We start from the raw sequence: 18,565 nt of genomic DNA, 5'->3' as shown, positions 1-18,565 counted from the left end.
TCTCTCACCTGGCGGAGGAGGAGGGGCAAGGCCCAAAGGGGGGTCCGGGGGTCTCTCACCTGGCGGAGGAGGAGGAGGGGCAAGGCCCAAAGGGGGTCCGGGGGTCTCTCACCTGCCGGGGCGGGCGGGGCGGGCGCGGGGCGCGGGCGGCGCTCGGGCGGGGCGGGGCGAGCGGCCGGCAGGGGGCGCCCCGGGCGCGGGCGGCCGCGGCGGCGGCGGCGGCGGCGGCGGCGGCGGCGGCGGCGGGCGAAGACGATGTTCAAAAGCGGGCGGGGAGCGGCGGCGGCAGCAGCTCCGCGCCGAGCCCCGGGCCGCCGCCATGCGCCTCCGCGCCGCCGCCGCCGCCCTCTGCCTCTGCCTGCTGGGCGCCTGCCGCCTTCGCCGCGGGCTGGAGGCCGCCGCCGTGCGCGGCCCGTCGGCGGCCGCTCCCCAGCGACCCTCGGCAGCCGCGCCTTCCTCCGCCTCCTCCTCCTCCGCCGCCGCCGCCTCCCCCTTCTCCTCCCCGCCGCGGAGGGACGGAGCTCTCCGCAACGGCACGGTGGTGCCGCATCATTACATGGTGGCCCTGTACCAGCGCCTGGCCGCCCGGCGCGCCCCCGGCCGCCGCGCCGACACCGTGACCGGCTTCGCGGAGCGGGCGCGCAGCGGTGAGTGCGGGTGAGCCGCGCCGGGCAGCGCAGCGCGGAGCGGCCGCCCCGCCGCGACTCCGCCGTCGGGCGGGAGAGAAGTCGGTGCTTGGGCTTCGGAATGGGCTTGGGGATGAGGATGCGCCTTGGGGATGGAGACGGTGTTGTGCATGGCTGTGGGGATCGGGCTCCTGTGTGGATGCGGGGATGGATGCGCGGGGTTGTGCATCACTCTGAGCGTCAGTCTGGGGATGTGATGGCACACGGAGAGGATGTTCGCATGCTGGTCCGAGCACGGGGCTGTGCCTGGGATAGGACTGTGCCTTGGCTGGGCAATGGGGCTGTGCGTTGGTTTCTGCACGGGGCGGTTGTCGGGGATGGAGCTTCACGGGATAGGGGCTGCGTATCCCGATTGTTTTACGGGAATGAAGCCGTGCGCGAAACTGAGCGTGGGAGTGGGGGCGAGGACAGGACTGGGAGTGGGGTTGTGAGTGAGCATACGGTTAGGAGGGCTGACGATGGGGACAGCAAAAGGTTTGTGCCTGGCACCGGTGAAGGGCTTTGCCGACGGAGATGAGCGTGGCGCAGAGCGGGGGTCTGCGTGGCGATGGGGCTGCACACGCAGTCGGTATCAAGGATGGCGCTTGGTGCTGGGGATGCGGTTCGGGACGGGGAGCGAGGTGCAGCCGGCCAGGACGGGATGCGCGGCGGTGCGGGGGCTCTCGGGACCTCCCCCGCCTGATGCGGGCCCGGGGATGCGGCGCGCTTTGACAGCAGCTGCTCTGCGCGGCATCCCCCGTCCTGCCAGAGCCTTTGCAGCCAGAAAACTCCACGGGGCACCGCGACCAGCCGGGCCGGGCCGGGCCAGAGAGGGAGCGCAGCCACAGTGTCCCGGGGGGTGCTCGGCCCCGGGCGGCCGCGGCGCTCCGGGGCGACTCCCGCTAACGCCGCCGGCTGAGCTCGGCATCGCGGTGCCCTTCTCCCTCTTCTGCCCTCTTCTGCCGTCTTCATACCCGCGAATCTACCAATAACAATACCAATAACAATACCAATAACAATACCAATACCAATAACAAATGTATATACGCACCTAACGATATAATTTTAACAAATACATGTATATATGTGTACTTCGCACCCTGCCGGCCAAGTTCGCTTGGCTGCGGGGAAAAAAAAACACATTCCCGATCGAATAAAATGAAAACGCAAACTGAAAAGCAGCGTCAGCCGCACCTCGTCCCTGTCGCCGGCTGCCTTTTGGTGGGAGAACCCCCCTAGCCCCATTCCCACACCCAGAAGGGGTAGTATCCTGCTGGCACCTTTTGCGGGAGGAGGTTTACTGCAAGCTGATGGGGAAGCGTCGGGGGAGCGAGACGGGACCGGGAGAAGGATGCTCCGGTGGGAGGGTGGGCAGTGCTCGGCTTTAGAGAGCTGAGCGAAAACTGAGCACAGGTCCTGGGAAGTTTCGGCGCAAAACGAAACCAGATGAACTCTTCAAAGGGTTCTCCTTATCTGCTCTTATCTGCTTCTCATAGGAATTTTAGATCTGCTTTTCAAATAGTAATTTTAATAACCATAATGAATAATAATACCGCTATTCATGGTAATAATAGCAGCAGCAGCAGCAAATGACAGGGAGAAGAAGTTTCCCCCGCGGCGGGCGGTGCAGGCTGCACCCAGCGGCGCTGCCGGCGGGGGCGGGCGGTGCGGGGCGGGGGTGTCGGGCACGGCTCTGCCGGCAGCGGGTCGGGGCGCTCCGGGCACAGCAGAGATGTTTGCAGCATGTCCAGGTCAGGTTTCTCGTTAACGAGGGAGAAAACAAAAAGCACCCCTCCCAGAACTCAATTCACCTCTTCTTCCCAGCTCCACCTCCTTTGGCGTTTCTTTTTTTAATTCACATTGAGTATATTTATTCAGTGCCAGAAACGGCACAAGTCTGTGTCACGTCTTTGGATCCACTAAAAGTAGTGCCAAACTGAGGCTGGGCTCACTTTCAGTCGCTGTGGGTGCCTCTATCAGACATGTGTGACTGTGCCTATCTGCGAGGGGAAAGCAGAATTTTTAACAGCCCGTGTATGTGTGTGAGACTTGAGGCAGAAGTAGGTGACAAACTGCTGACTGGGGATGGTAACGTGCTGCACAGGTTCAGGTGTGGCTTCCGTGCCAAAACAGAATAGTGCATCTGGGGCCACTGGAACACCTGGGAGGAAGCAAAGAAGCCTCCTCAGGATGTGGAAAAGAGTGCTGATGAAAAGCCACTTGTTTGAATTGATTCCTCCCTCCCTCTCTACCTTCTCCTCCCCATTTGTTTTTGGTGTCCCCAGCCAGAGTGATGCTCCTGGATGCAGGACACCCAGGCTGTGTCCCGCTGGGATGCACAGCGAGATCTCCCCCATTACCTTTGCATCCCTTTCACCTTCCTAATGACAGCTTGGCTTTGGCTTGCTGATATTTAAATCTTCTTTTTCTTTTTTTTTTTTTTTCCCTTCTGTGTTATCTATTCCAGATGCCTCCCCATCCGCCTCGGAGCAGCGATACCTCTTTGACATCTCCAGCCTGCCTGAGGCAGAGGAGGTGACGGCTGCCGAGCTGCGGATCCTGCGCTCCCTCCCTGAAAACCGGAGCTTGGCCCTGTCCCCCGAAGGCTCCTTCCACCACCTCCTCCTCGGCACCTGCCCCAGCCGGGAGGGCGAGGAGCCCCGGCTGCTGGACTCCAGGGCTGCGGACGTTTTGGACACGGGCTCCTCCAAATGGGAGGTGTTTGATGTCCGGGAGGCCTTGCGAGATCGGAGGGAGAGCTCGCTGTCGGGACAGCTGCTGTGCTTCGTGCTGAGGATCGCCTCGGATGGCTCGGGGCAGCTCCTGCCCCCCCGGCAGCTGGGCTTCGGCAAACCCCGGCCGCAGCCCCACGAGCGAGCCCTGCTCGTGGCCTTCTCCCGCACCCAGAGGAAGGAGAACCTCTTCAAGGAGATCCGGGACAAGATCAAGGCCCTGGGCAGCCCCCCATTCCTGGAGCCCCCCGATCCCGGCCAGGAGGCGTTCCTGAAGCGGAGGAAGAGGAGGACCACCATTGCCGCCCGGTCTGGGGGCCGGGGCCACGGGAAGAAGGCGAAGACTCGCTGCAGCAGGAAGCCCCTGCACGTGAACTTCAAGGAGCTGGGCTGGGATGACTGGATAATCGCCCCCCTGGATTACGAGGCCTATCACTGTGAGGGGGTCTGCGACTTCCCCCTGCGCTCCCACCTGGAGCCCACCAACCATGCCATTATCCAGACCCTGATGAACTCCATGGACCCGGAGTCCACCCCCCCGAGCTGCTGCGTGCCCTCCAAGCTCAGCCCCATCAGCATCCTCTATATAGACTCTGGGAACAATGTGGTTTACAAACAGTACGAGGACATGGTCGTGGAGACGTGTGGCTGCAGGTAGCAATTTCTGCAGCTCTCCCTATCCCTCTTGGCCTTGCTCAGCAGCCCTGCCCATTTTATATATATATATATAAAATATAAATATATATATATATATAAAATATCTCTCTATATATATAGATATATACACACATACACATTTTGGTGTGTGCCTTTACAAAAGCCAAGCTCAGAGCAGGTGTCCCCTGTCTTCCCTGGGCCGCCCTGGCCATGACCCCAGGAGGGATGGGGGATGCCCCTCTGAGACTGAGGCTGCCACCATCTCTGTGCCTTGCTGGGACCCTCCTGGAAAAGGGGGACACACAGCCTGGCAGAGCCCACAGGGAATGTCTCCTCAGCCTCTGAGCTCTGCCTGATTCACTTGGTTTGCCTAAGTGGAGCTGACAACTTCTTTCCCAAAGGTTTTGGAAAATGTCTAGCCAAAATTGTCTTGGTTGGAATCATGACCTGGCGTGGGGGGGAGGTGGAGTGATGTCTGCAGCAGAGGGATTGGGTCAGCATCACCCTCTGGCTGTGGCAGTGGGATGGAGGTGAGGTAGGAATGCTCTTTTTCTTTGAGTTAAAGGAGTTTTTCTGGCAGTCTTCAAATTGCTGCCCTGGGTTTCCTGATGGAAAAAGAAGAGATCCCTGGGGAAAGGCAGGGGGTGGAGAACCTGTGGCTGGTGTGGGTTGTAATCACTTGGTCCAGGCCTGTTTGCAGTGGGGAGAGGTTTGTGAATCTGCTGGTAGAGACAGGAATGAAGGAGAACCAGAGGCTAAAAGAGTCAGGTATGAAGCAGAGCTTGTGCTCTTACAAAGATGGGATGGCCCTGGGAGGTGTTAGCTGGAGATGCCTCCAATCCACATGGTCAGAAGAGCTGGTTTTGTTGTCTGTGTCCTGCAGGAGGTACTGGCTGGTGAGTCCCCTCACTTTCCTGCACAAAACTGCATTTCCAAGGCATACTGGAAACCCGGCATCAGGCCCGCAAGTCACACAGTCATCCTGAACATGAAACAAAGATCCCAAGTTCCCTAGGGAAGAGCCATTTTGCTTGGGTTCTTCTCTTTCCAAATAATTTCTATAAACGCACTTAACTCCACCCTATCTTCCTTTGGCATCGATTTCCCAGGGAGCTGTGTCCCTCCCTGGAGTGCTCCCTGCTCCATTAAAGGAGCTGGATCCTCCAGGAACAGACTTTTCCCATGCAGAGGGCTGCGTGCTACCCTCAGGGACTGCTGTATGAAGTGGGGTGCTTTGACGTTTGCTGAAAGGGCTGCAGGGTTTTAGTAACTCAGGAGCTGAGTTGATAAATTACACCTTTAAACCAGAGAAGCTCTTCATCCATGCCAGGGTGTGCTTTGGATGTTGGGAAGCTTTTCTGCTGCACCTCAGTGGGTTTTGGTACCAGGCTTTGGCTTCCTAGGTGGCTTGGCTTAGACCAGAGATGCATTTGCCCAGATTTGGTGTTTGATGGTTTGGTTTTTTCTCATGGCCAGGGTGTTAGTATGTAAGCATCAGTGCTTATTAGTGATGGTAGTTTGCCTTTGGAGGAGAAAAGTCCCTGCTGGAAAACATGGGGCTTTTCCTTCATAAATCCAGTTGTCCTCCATGGCTGGGGTGTTCTGCTGGGAGGGCTGAGCTAGACCAGGGCAGAGAGGGGGTCGCCTCAAAGATCTCTACTGAGAGCCAAATAATTTCAAAGATCAGGAAAGCCTTGGTGAGGTTCTACAGCCCCTTCCCCCCAAGTGCATCAGTAGGAAGTAACTGTGTCCATTGAAAACAGTGACAGATCCACTGGGATAACACTCCCAGCCTCCCTCCACCCGTGCCCACAGAGCCTGCTCTGCATCCTCAGGCTGGGCCAAGTGGTAGCTCAGAGGAGCGAGTGTGGTGCCCAAAAGTGTCATGTACCTGCATGTCTGACGCCTGCAGAGCTCCTCTGGCTTTACATCCGTGCATCCAAGAGGAAAACCCATCTTCCTGCCTCAGCATGAATATAAATATATGCTAATGATGTACCTGTCTCCAGGGCGATGCTCAGCCATGGAGGTGGGGTGGGGAGGGGAGGAAGGATCAGGTCCATGCCGTGGGTTTTCTCCCTGTCAGCATTTGGGGAGGCTGAGGTTCCTGAGTGGGTGAGGAGGGGTCAGCACGAGGGTTTGTGGATTTCCTCTGCCCTTTGGCTTCAGCACAGCTGCTTGGGGAAGGAGGCTGGTGCAGCAGAGCTCGAGCTGCCAGATTCTACATCAGTTGTAAAGTTACCAAGCTTTGGAAGTACCTAATTTTTAAATTGCCTTTGGTTGTTTGATAGCGTTTCTCGCTGCTGAGACTACTTTTAAAATGGTTTTGTTTCTTTTACCCCCTCCCCTTCCTCCAAATATTTGTGGTAAAGGTTCATGGGCAGTTCAAATCCAAGCAAGATATATATATATAGCTCCTGGCAGCTGCTGGTGGCTCTTGTGAGCCTTCACCAAAAGGTGTCCTGAGATCTGCTCCTGTGGTACTGTGTCCAAGGGGAGGTAATGCCAGTGACTCCCATTTTTGTGGGTTTGTTTCAGCCAGGGTTGCAGGGAACAGGCAGATGTCACCCACCTCATGTCTGGAGGTGGCTGATGGAGAGGAGGGTAATAGGTTGGCTCTTGCAACTCTTCACCCCAGCCCCTATTCTGGGGCAGTGCCCACTGCTGGGGCTTTTGTCCTGAACCCCATGATGGCTCTGCTGGTGCTGGGACAAAAGCAGTGGCTCAGTTGCTGCAGTTCCATGGCCTGGATCACTAGGATAAATGAGAGGGGAAGATTTGGGGGAGCTCAGAGGCCGCTGCTGGCAGTGATGCTGTCCATGGTTTCACCCACTGGGAACCTGACTTGGCTCTCCTGGCTGTGGGCACCCTTGAACATGAGTGCTTGGTGGGGGAGCAAACTTCATCCCCCCGAGAGGAGCCCAGCAGTGCTGGGGCCTGTGCCAAGTGCCTTCTGTTCCTTCCCTGGGCAAACAACCTCTGGAGCACAAAGAATGGAGCTGGATCCTCTTCCTGCTTCTCTAAGGAGTCAGGGGAGGCAGCTCCCTGCCTGGGGCTGCTCCAGGTGATGTGTATGAGCAGGGCAGGGCTGGAGGAGAGTGGATCTGGGCTGTGCTGCTCCTCCCGAGCGAGAGGATCGGCTGCAGGGCTTGGCTGTGACGTTGCTCCTTGCTCCCAGAGGAATATTTCCAGAGCAAAAGCCACCACTGTCCCCTTCATGAATCCCTGCATGATGACTGCAAGGGCTGCCTCTCCATCCCCAGGCAGATTTGGAGATTGCACCAAACAGTGGGACTGGTCTGGGGCAACAACCATCAGAGGCATTGCAAATGTGTAGAGGTTTAGGTTAAATATTTGGGGAAAAAAGTCATAGAAAGTGTTATAAAGCTCTGCCCAGGGAAATGTAGTCACCATCCCTGGAAGTGTTCAGAGACTGTGTGGATATGGCACTTGAGAGACAGTTTAATGGTGAATATGGTGGTGATGTGGGCTTGATGGTAGGACATGATCTTTTCCAACCTTAATGATTAAATGATTCTAAGTGGAAGTGGTGGGTGTGAAAGCCTTTCCCAGGCAAGGAGGTTCTCTCAGCTGAGTTGTTGCAGCCCTACACTGCTGGGGCAACACAGGGATGTGTCTGTAGAGGGCATGGAGCAGTGAATCCTGCCTTTGGAGAGAGGTTGGTGGGGCACTGGCTGCAGGATAGCAGTGGCCCAGCCCAGCCCCCATCCTTGGAGCTGCTTCTCCAAAGAAAATCTCTGGCTGTAATGCCAAAGGAAAGGCCCAGAAAAAATGTATTTCTGATCAGTTGCTTCTTGCTTGAGCTGATTTTTGGGCACATGTAAACTTTATAAATATGAGACTAGAGGTTGAACATGGACAAATATTAATTCAGCAATCTCAGAGTGATTTTAATGGATAATTATAGGTTCTCAATCTGCAGTATTTATACAACCTTTCCAGTTAAAAAAAACCCCAACAGTTTCCATGCAGTGCATATTCTACTGGAGGATTTGTTTGACCTTGAGCACCATTTTTATCTGCAGGATATAATTACACTGAAACTAGAAATATTAAGCATTTGAAAAGGACTCTGTATCCATGCCTAACTGGCTCCCTCCTCTTTGACATGGGAATGTAATTGCACAGGAGTAGGGAAACGTGCAGAGTGATCTAATTTGACTTAGAAGCACTGGGACTGGGATTTGGGGAAACTTGCCCAGTTGGGACAGGGAGTGACAGGTCTATGTGCCTTATCTGGGGGTTCTTCGAGCTTGTGTTCAAGCCATTGCCTTCAGGAACAGTCAGAAGCAAAATTGCTTTATTCCTTGTTTAACCCTGGTCAACAGGGCTGCTTCTGGTCTAGAAATATTTCCCAAGAATCACAGATTTTATTTTTTTAAAAGAATTATTGCCCTTCTTAGGGCTTTTTAAGGGTTTTCTAGCTATGTGTTGCCCCCCCCCCCACTTTTATTCTTTTTTCATCATACTTCAAATCAAATGACAGGAGGGAAATCAGTGTCCTCTGGCAGAGAGAAGGATTCATACGGAAAAGGGCTTGATGTAGCTTCATCCTGGCACAGCTGCATTGATCCCAGTGGCACTGGCAGATGGAGCCACATCCTCTTTGCCTGTTGGCTGGTGGTTGGCATACCCAGGAGGAAAAGGCTGCAAAGGCACCAGTTCTGATTAAAAGCAAACCCCAAGCCTTGAGCCTTCTGCTCAAGTTTGAGTGCCAGCGACTCCTGAGTGCCTTTGCACCCCGGGGTTTTAACCCAGCCCTTGGCTGTGCAGCTCTCACTGGGCAGTGGTTTATCCATCACACTGCTCTTGCAAAACAAACAGCTGCTTTCACAGTTTTAAGCCCTTATTCCACAGGCACGAAAGTGGCATTTGGGGACAGTCACCTGTGCTGGCCCCACGGAGCAGCAGACACACACACACACCCTGCTGTTGGCAGGGAGGAGACAAGACAGGCTGGGACATCCCTTGGCAGCCCCTGGGAAGGCGGGTCCCAAGGGCTGTGCCTGGGCAAATGGAGCCTTGGACGCTGAGGGGCTGCCATGGATTTGCTCTCCAGCCTTAACAGGAGTTTTGCCCTGAGCTTCTGCTTGTCGTGATTGTATCAATAGCAGTGTTTATAGTTACATCAAAACCCACAGGACCCATGTTAATGTGGCAGATACATCATAAATACCAGCCCAGCTCATTCTTGTGTTGGACTGAAACTGGTGGGAAGCGCCATGGTTCTGAAATCCAAGTGCCTTCTCTTTTGTCTGTGCTGGGGCTGCAGGGCCGTGTGCCAGGGAGAAAAGAGCCTCAGTGGGGCAATGGCAGCTCTGGGTATTGCACAGAGGCTGCCATCTGAAATGGGGCTGTGCACCACGGTGTGTGACAGACGAGCAGAACCAAGGGCTGCCTCATGCACCTTGGCTGGGCAGTTCCATCACATCACGTCCTGTGTCCCCCGTCCTGGGAGCAGCTGGAGTTCTGGGCTGAGTTTTTTGCTCTTCACATCATGCTCTGGGTAGGTGAATGGATGGGAAAACCTGTGTGGGGAAAAAACAAGGTCTTTGAGAGCAGTGTGACTCTTTTCTTAGGTCCTCGTGACCAGCAGATCACGTGTGTTCCACTGGCCTCAGAGCAGCTCCCTTGGCTTCAGGGATCCCTTTATGTGGGGTCAGAGTGGAGAAGCAGGGTGGCAGGAGCAGAGTGTAGCAGTGGGAGTGTGTCCTCCATGAAACACAGTGAGGAAAGGAGCTGGGGAGTACCTGTTCTCTGGGTGGGGTGTTGCTGATGGTCGGGAGCCTGTGAATTTGTCTGGGAGGGACAGAGTTTTTCTGTCTTTCCTATCTTTGAGTTAATGGCTGCTAAAAGAGTGAAATGTTCCACCAGGCTGGTGTGTGTGACACCTTCAATTTTGTCATAAGCTGGTTTATGTCTTCCAAGGTAAAACCAGCTGCATTCAGTCCTTCTAAGCTCTTTGTTCCTAGCACAATGTGTTGTGAGGCACATAGAGGTGCAAAGATGTCTCTGAAAATCACTTATGTCCTACCAACCAATGATCCGGGCCTTCAGAAAATGACAAAAATTTGGAATTCATGCTGGTGTAACCCACTGACCAAGGAGCCCACCCTACATCTTAAAGGATGTTTTGCATCTTTGCACCTCAAGGCACAAATGGCCCTGTGCCTGCTTTTAGCTTTTACTGGCTGCAGTACTCAAACAGCCCCTGAATTTTCCATGTTGGAGGGGAGCCTGATACAGGTGGTGGTGGGAAGGAGCACTGGCAGGGTGATGGATGTACCATGTTTCACTCTTGCTCAGTGGAGGGACTAGGGTAGGAAGCTTGGGCAGCAGAGCATTTGCATGGAACTGGTATTGAAATACCTTAAACCAAAGCCTGATCCATTCCCATCCATCCATTCCATGTAGGGAACCAGAACTCCACACATTTTCAATGGTTTTTCAGCAGGTTTTGCTCTCCATTTTTCTGTCATCACCATTTACTAGTTCAGTCATACATTTGGTGAGCTCATTTTTCTCCTTGGATACTTGTGCTCATGCTATGGGTGGATGGGGAGTGTGGAGACTTGCTGTGGTGTTTGGTGGGGCAGGAGGGTGAGGAAGGCTGAGCTCAGCAGCAGGAGGACTTGGTGCAGTCTGTGCCTTTGGGCAGGGGACAGAGAGGGGACAGGCCTGGCTGGCGGGAGGAGGGGACCTGCAAACAATGGTCACACACTCAAGTGCCTTTCTGATGGAGGGTGGGAGGATTTGGGTCTCCTCTCCCCTTCTCTTTGCCACAGTATCAACCTGTGCTGGTGCCACCCTGGTCTCTCATCAGAGGAATGAGACCCAGAGGCTGGGCCAAGCCTGGCCTCCCTGGGAGCTGTGGCATTGGCCTTGGTCCCAGTTTTTTGGGAGATGGTAGCATTCCCTGCGGTGTTTCATTCATTTCCTCCATCCTGCCTTGGTGAAGAGAGGGGAGGAGAACAGTAGGGAATAAACAGGAGGCAAAGTTTAGGGCTGTCTGGCTCCCAAGCTGGTCATCCCAGGGAGCTGTGTGCCAGGAACTGCTGAGCACCAAGGGGCTCCCAGGAGCTCAGCCAGCAGCAGCAGTGTGAAACAGCATCCACAGGTCAGGAAAAGGGATGGGCACACAGGGAGGGGCCAGGCTTTGGTCCTTGAAGGCGCCAGAGTTAAGTTGCTATGTAGGAAGTGATCAGCTGGGACGGGGTGTTTTGTGGGAGCAGCTCATCTTCTCCTTGCCCAGGGAGGAGGGTGATTATCCTGTTTACATTAATCCCACCTGCTGTGAGTGATTAACCTTTTAAAGAAAGGTCTGAGTTCCGGAGGTGCTGAAGGTCCAGAGCTCCCACACTTCAGCTACATTTGTGCAGTGCCTTTGCAAACGGAGCTCTCACAGCCTGAGGAGGAGTCAGGGGCTGTGCCCATCTGGAATCACCAGCTCTGTCTTGCTCTGCAGCTCCCACTGGAAAAGCTGGTGGAGATGCTGCTCAAAGGAAATGGACACGTCTGTTCAGCACAGACCCGCTCTGCTCCTGGTGCTCCCTGTCTCAGATGGAGCAGGGATCAATGCTGATCCAGTTTGCCCAGTCCCTCTGTATCCCCTCACTGTGTGCTCTGTTTCTGGAGTCAAGTCAACACTTTCTGGAGTTCCTCTGACAAAACAATCCTCTCTGCTGGTCAGTCATGGTTTTATTTATATGTTCTTTTCTTTGATTAGAAAGGAAAATATCAAAAAATTAAAAAGTTTCCATTAGCTGTATTTCTAGTAGTTATGATTCTTGAAGCAATACTTGTATCCCTGTGTGTGCCTCTGAACTATCCATGTATTTGTGCAGCTTTTTCAGGTCTGGGGGTGTGAAATATCTTTAAAAAAGATAGCTCTGTATGTGATGGTGTAAATGCATTGTTTGTATGTATCTAAAGTTTAAATAGATTGTACATATGGGATTGTAAATGAACTGTAAACAGCAATCTATATTTTCTTGAATATATTATATAGCAGTATATATTTGTTAAATAAATATTCTTGTATACTCTTCAATAACCTTTTTAATATTTTGTACAGATAAGTTTATTAAATATTTTATTGATAAATAGACCTCTGCAAGATTTTCTTTTGATTTTCTCTTGTGCTTGTGTCCTAAAATCATATGTCAAGAGCAGCCTTTGTAAACCACCTTTATTCCCTGGGCACCTAAGGTGTTAAACCAAAAATGAAATACCCATTCATTTTAAACTGCCTTCCAGGGAAGCCACAGGTATTTTCCAATAAATAAAGTCACACAACAAGTGAGTGTTTGTGATGGATTTATCATCAAAATGTACATCCTTTTTCTTCCCTGTGTTTCTGAATAGTGTTCACCTGCCGTGATGAGAAACTATCCAGCTCCAGCCAGCCAAACAGGATTCCCTCCATTGACTCCATCAGCCTGGACAAGAGAAGGCTCCATGGAGACCTCCTTGTGGACTTCAGTGCTTAAAGGGGGGCTTATAGAAAAGAGGGAGAGCAACTTTTTACACAGGCAGATAGTGATAGGACAAGGGGGAATGGTTTTAAACTAAAAGAGCACAGATCTAGACTGGATATTAGTAGGAAGTTCTTTCCTGTCAGGGTGGTGAGGCACTGGAACGGGCTGCCCAGAGAAGCTGTGGATGCCTCATCCCTGGAAGTGTTCAAGGACAGACTGGACTGAGAGTAAGGTGCTTTAGCAGGCATTCCTGCAATGGACATCACCCAGGTGCCCTGGAGAGAGAGTGAAGGTAATAAGGAATATGACTCTCTCCTACGTCCCTAAGCACCAGTACTGTGACCATGCAGGTATGGAGTAAGGCACATTTAGAGGCATGGAAGGCATCAGGTATGTGTTTTAGACATAACAAAACAAACTCAGCTTTCAAGACCCAGAAAAAATGCTGAGCACTCGACTGGAATGAGGCATGGTCATTTCTGTTCCAGTGAACACCGAGTCACTGACCAAGCAGGACCCACCTTTGGTCAGTGTTCTGCATCCCCACATGCCCATTTTACGGTGACACTGGCTAAAGGGATCTTTTGGTAAAGGTTCCCTGGGGAGGGAGGCAGGATGGCATTTTGCCCCTTGCCCCCTGGCCCACCCTGAGCAGTTTTACAGGAATGTGCTATCATAACAAGCTATTTTCAACAGAGCAGTGAAGGGTGAGAGCAAGTGGCTGTTCACAGGCACTGCACTGTCTTCACTGAAAGTAGGAGTGATGGGGTTTGTGTTCAATGGTTTTTATTCCACAGCACTGCAGACTACTAGAGTGATTGACAAGATAAACTAGGAGTTTGTAACTGAAGAGAAATCAAAGGCACAGCAAGGACAGAGGAGATGCCCAAGGTCAAACATGAATACAATAGAAGAAAATGCATAGCATTGGTAAAACAGGACATCATCTGACTTGGGGCTGAACCCCTCTGGATACTTAAAATCCCGTGGGTTTATTCTGTGGGTGAAAATACAAGCTCTTTCCTCTAATCACGAATAAGATGACGTACCCCTTGCACAAAGAGAGCATGTTAGGACATCAAAATGTTCATGTTCTGAAAATGGCATTCCTGTGTCCTAGAAGTTAGATTGGAACAGCAGAATACTTTCCACATTTTAAGGGTGTTGGTTAGGGAAGAGGTGCAGATGAGTCTTGGCATTCAGAAAGCCAGTTTTTCCTAATTCTCAGTTATCTCATCCCATGGATTGCTCTCAGTGTATGAAGCACAGTATTTCTGAGTCTGGGGGCTTTGCTGAAGATTTTCACAAAGGGGGAGAGCAGGAGGTCCCCCCTTATTTCCTCCTTCAGTGTGAATTGCTTCGAACAGGATGAAAAAGATCTTTGAGTGTCTGACTGGCAAACCCTACAGTCAGGTACAGTCAGTCAGATGTTTTAAAAAACACCCTGTATTTTATTATCTGCTGCAAACTACTTTCTGCAACACAACTATTCTGCAAGCACATTCCTTCAATAGCAGAACCCAGGCTGTTGACTATCAGCTCTAGCACTCTGAAAGAGTTTTTAATTAAATCCCTCCCTGCCTGTCCCATCTGAGCACGAATGTTAGCCTGTTCCATAACTTCTGCGTGATGCTACTGAGAGCAGCGATCGCTCCTGGCAGCTGCTCGTGTTGTTACTGCTGGATCTGCTGCTCGTGCTCAACCCCCATCAGCTGTTCCAGAAATATATGCTGTTTTAATACTTCCTGGTCACTCACAAACACTCTCTGGATCCTTATTTTGTAAATGTGCCAGGAAAGAGAACATTTGCCTGCAAGTGAAGAGCCTCAGAAACTTACTGTAGTTGGGAGTCTGAGCATGACCTGTGACACAGAGTAAAGCAAATCTCTTGGGTCTAGTGAGTCTATCCAAACCCAGTAATAGTTTGAGTGACTTTAAAATGATTACACTGAACATCTTGTTTAAAGTCTTTGCTGGCAATTAGCTAGACCAAAGAAAGGGATGGGGGGTGGATGAACATATAAACCCACTTTCTGTAAAATAAATACATAAATGACCTCAGCTGCAGAGAAGAGATTATCTGCTGTGGCTCATGTATGCAATCTGTCTCTGTGAGTCAAGAATCTGGTGTTTAGCTTGGAGTCCAACTCCAAATTCTTCACCATAAACACTGGGCAAGCACTCATCCAGCTTCCTGAAGGGACAAGCCTCACTGATCCACACACTCTATAGCTCATTCAGAGCAGCAAACATGGAGCTGGAGGCAGCAAGGGGAAACTGATTGATTATTTTGGAGAGGCTCTGGATAAAAATGCTTAAGCGAGTCAGGTGCCTACCACCCACGGATTTTCTGTGCACTTGGCAGATGTCTGCATTGCATGTGAAATTTAGGGTCTGGAAAGTATTTTTGTAGATTTTGTATGCATGAAGTAATAAAGGAGCTGAACTAGGACTAAACAAGTTACCAAAACAAAGAGTCAAGTTACATTTTACCATAAATTTCTTTATTTTTGTTACCGGAGTTGTGTACTTTTATTAAAAGGTATCGATCTAGCGAAACACTTGCACATGAGTCAAAGTCACTGCACTAGCAGGGTTACTCGTGTGGTGAGAATCAAGCACAGATGTGAGTGACAGTGAGTAGGTGCTACAGCTTACAGTCAATATATTTGTGATACGTTTTCCAAGAATTCTTAAATAGTCTAAAATAGGCAAAACCACACTGTGTTTTCATGGTAAATTGGCACATTTGGACCACAAGCACTTTTGACACTTTTTGCCTGGGGTGACAATGAAAACCACGGACTTCCAAGGAGCTGGATTCTCACTGTGTGGGATCTGCTCCTCTTAGGAAATACGGCTGTGGAAACTAGGCTCGTGTGTTTTAGCAATGAATAGAGTAGCAAATTTTCAGATCTTTGCCTTACAGTAACAGCTTCTAGGAGGAAGGTAGCAATTGAATCAATATGGTTTTAATAATACTAGAGAAAATTCTTTTAAGAAAATTGTAAGGCATTCTTCTGCAGTAGATCTGATCATCACTGACCAGACCTAATTTCAGTTTAGGTCTTAATGCAGTTAGGGTTTAGTATAATGGATTAACTTTTGTATAAAAGGCATACACAAGTCAAGTACAAGTATTGCTAAATTAACTCCTCATACAAAGTATACGCATAATGCACTGTAAACAACTTCTTATCTTAGGTGCTTCAGTTTCCAGGCTGTAATAGTTGCTTATCATCTTTGGTTAATGCAAGATTTTGTCTGGTCTCAGGAGATCCACTACAACAGCTGAACTCCCACAAACTGAGTCTTTGTCCATTCCCTGACTCCACATACTTCAAAGAACAAATGTTTTGTTCAAGCAGATCAATGTGCAAACCAAAACAACCAAATGAACTGTGGTTTTTATGCTGCTGACATACAAAGGGGTGCACATGTACATTTAGGTGTACATTAATGTATCTCCATGTATGTGCACATCCTCCCCAGCTCTGCCACAGAGCCATCCAGCTGGGATGATGCCATCACACACACACAGCTATGGATTTCTACAGTGAGCACAAGGATTATTTTGATCTTGACTGCATATGGCCCTGTAGAAAGATGGAAAGTCCCGTGTCTCTCCAATAAGCAGAATCAGTTGCTTGGGCACAGTCTCCTCACTTTGAATGGGTCAGGTTCCTCCCCACGCTGCTGAAACTGTGTTCCCAACATTCCTGCCCCACTCATCAGTACCACTTCATTACGTGGCAGTGTAATTGGAAAATCCACTGGCTAGTCTCAAAAGCTAAACCAGTTTCTGATACAGAGAAGGTCACTTAAATCCACTGTCAGTCTGCAGGTTTGAAAACTAGTCCAAAATATCCAGGAACTGAACTCTATTACAAGTTGCTCTAAATATTACTGAAAGGTTCAAGGGGGGTTTAGAGAGCAGTGGAAGGGGTGTGCATAACTGTGTAAGAAAACAAAGCAATTAACTGATCTTTCTGCATCACAGAGAACATTCTCCAATAGCATTCTCACACGTATCCAAACTGGTAATTAATCATGTAAGTTAAGTACTCAGTGCATCATCTAAATTCATCTTTTTGCAAGGGCAGGACTTTTCATGACTATTCTGTAGCGTTTTGCTTATTTCTAAATGTCTTTATGAACTCCACAGGGAGACTATTTCACAGGTTCATGGCTATAAAACCTTTCCTGATTACACTTGGCTCTGTTCCCCTTACTTGCAATATTTTCATTTCTAGCTATTCCCTGCAACTTCTTTTGTTATCACAACTGGTAGGAAGCTTTTTGCTTTTTTTTTTCCGTCTGTAAAGGAAAGGGTTCACCAAATGTGAGGAACAGGGAACTTGTCAGCACCATGCAAGGGTCTGGTTCTCAACAGTAACATTCATGCCATGTCATGGGTGCAGCCATGGCAGAGTAACAGATGTTTTCTGATGGTGAATGTACCTAATTTGTGGCTTGGCAGAAAATTTCATACTTCAGTCCTTAGAGCAAAGAACTGAAATTTAGACATGCATCAAAAGTGGTTCAATTCTTTAAAGTTGCTGAGCAAGCACTGTTCTCATGGACTTCATCAGGAGTCTAGGCCACCTAGAAGTTGTTATACATGGATTCTGCAATCCATTTTAACTTTCAAATACTGGCATTTTTGACCAGTGTACCTTCCCTTCTCTACAGTCAATTGAAAAATGAAACACTTGGCCATGTTCCAAGCAAGAGATCCTTATGTATTCCCTTGCTGAGCAGCCACAGATACCTTACAGCATTTCTAATACCCCATGGAGTCCTGGCAGTGCCCCAAACCCATGGTGAGACTTGGAGAAACTGCACACCTGATCTACACATCTTCCCTGAACTCATCCCAAACTCAGCCTGACCACCATCCCCCTCTGACCCAGAGGAGACAATGTCAGGGCTGCCCAGGGCCTTGGGCTGTTCTGGCTGCCATGCCCCTGGCTTGCACAGAGGGGTGAGACATGAGGAGAGGGCCAGGCCTTTCACAGAATAGCAGGACCTATTGCCAGGACCCACCCACATCCTGACACTTCTCCAGCAGAGAGTGGGGTGGTAGTAGCTCAGGTACATTTGTATCAGCATTGCCTAGAGTGTCAGCAGGCAATAAATATTCCACCCTTTGCCAAGTCTTCCAGAGTCCTGAAGACTCGGGATTAACTACATAAGCACTGAGACAATAAAACTATACTTTGGACCAGCCAGTCTCTCTTTAACTTTCTCTATAACATCTCAATAGAAAACAAGCCATAATCTATAGTAAACATAAAAAAATTAAGACAGACTCTCTCACAAAAAAAATAAAATAAAATTACACGTTCACAAAATAATTACATCATTTTCTTGTTGATCACTGAATTAGTGTTTATAATTTGGTCAGATCATCCTGTAGCCAGTCTGTGATCATGGCAGCCATCTCCTTGCTGGCATCAAGCACGAAGGCGTGGCGGAGCCCCTTCTCACAGAGCCGAATGTCCCCGTCTGGAAAATCCATTTTGATCTCATCGTAGTAGTGCTGTGGACACCAGCTGTCTCCAGTTCCATAGTAAAAAATCAGCTAGAAAGAAAAGCATATCAAATAATCAGTGTGGAAAGTTACTGATGGAGCAACCAATACAATTGTTTGGAAGTAAGTAATGCATCAAATCCTGAGATACACTGTGAGGAATAGCAGATTGGTACTTCTTGGTTGTTTCCACGTCTGCAGATATGATGCCAATTAAATGAAGACAATATGAAGACAAATGCTCTGCAACTCGGTTTCCTCACCTGCAAAACTGTGGAACACAATACAGGTTTACCTCTGAAATCAGAAATCTGCTGAAAGCCTGGCTGACTTAGTACATTTCTTATTATGGCTCAAAACATTGAGTTGTCCATGGAGTCCACCCCAAAGCAGCCCAGCCTCTGTGTTTTCCATAGCTGTCAGCAGTTTTCTGTGTTAGCTTTCCAGCTATTTAAAAGCTGGCATATCTTCACCTATATT

At 50.2% G+C, this 18,565-nt stretch overlaps 2 protein-coding genes across 3 annotated transcripts in view; one reads left to right on the top strand and one right to left on the bottom strand.

The window, feature by feature from the left end:
• Positions 1 to 265: 265 nt before the first annotated feature.
• On the top strand, positions 266 to 12,373 carry GDF7 (growth differentiation factor 7). Its single transcript, XM_030269977.4, has 2 exons — positions 266 to 647; positions 3,133 to 12,373. The coding sequence occupies exons 1-2, from the start codon at positions 320 to 322 to the stop codon at positions 4,053 to 4,055; spliced, it is 1,251 nt and encodes a 416-aa protein (XP_030125837.4). The 5' UTR covers positions 266 to 319; the 3' UTR covers positions 4,056 to 12,373.
• Positions 12,374 to 15,034: 2,661 nt separating this feature from the next.
• The window catches only part of LDAH (lipid droplet associated hydrolase), a 113,798-nt gene continuing 110,267 nt past the window's right edge, over positions 15,035 to 18,565 (bottom strand). For both annotated transcript variants that reach the window (XM_030269974.4, XM_072926322.1), the window contains one exon: positions 15,035 to 18,136. In XM_030269974.4, the coding sequence (XP_030125834.1) occupies positions 17,945 to 18,136 (192 nt within the window). In that variant the 3' untranslated portion in view covers positions 15,035 to 17,944. The remainder of the gene's footprint in view (positions 18,137 to 18,565) is intronic.

The sequence above is a fragment of the Taeniopygia guttata genome, chromosome 3 (genome assembly GCF_048771995.1).
Source record: "Taeniopygia guttata chromosome 3, bTaeGut7.mat, whole genome shotgun sequence".
NCBI classification, from domain to species: Eukaryota; Metazoa; Chordata; class Aves; order Passeriformes; family Estrildidae; genus Taeniopygia; species Taeniopygia guttata.
This window is presented reverse-complemented; position numbering and strand designations above follow the sequence as displayed.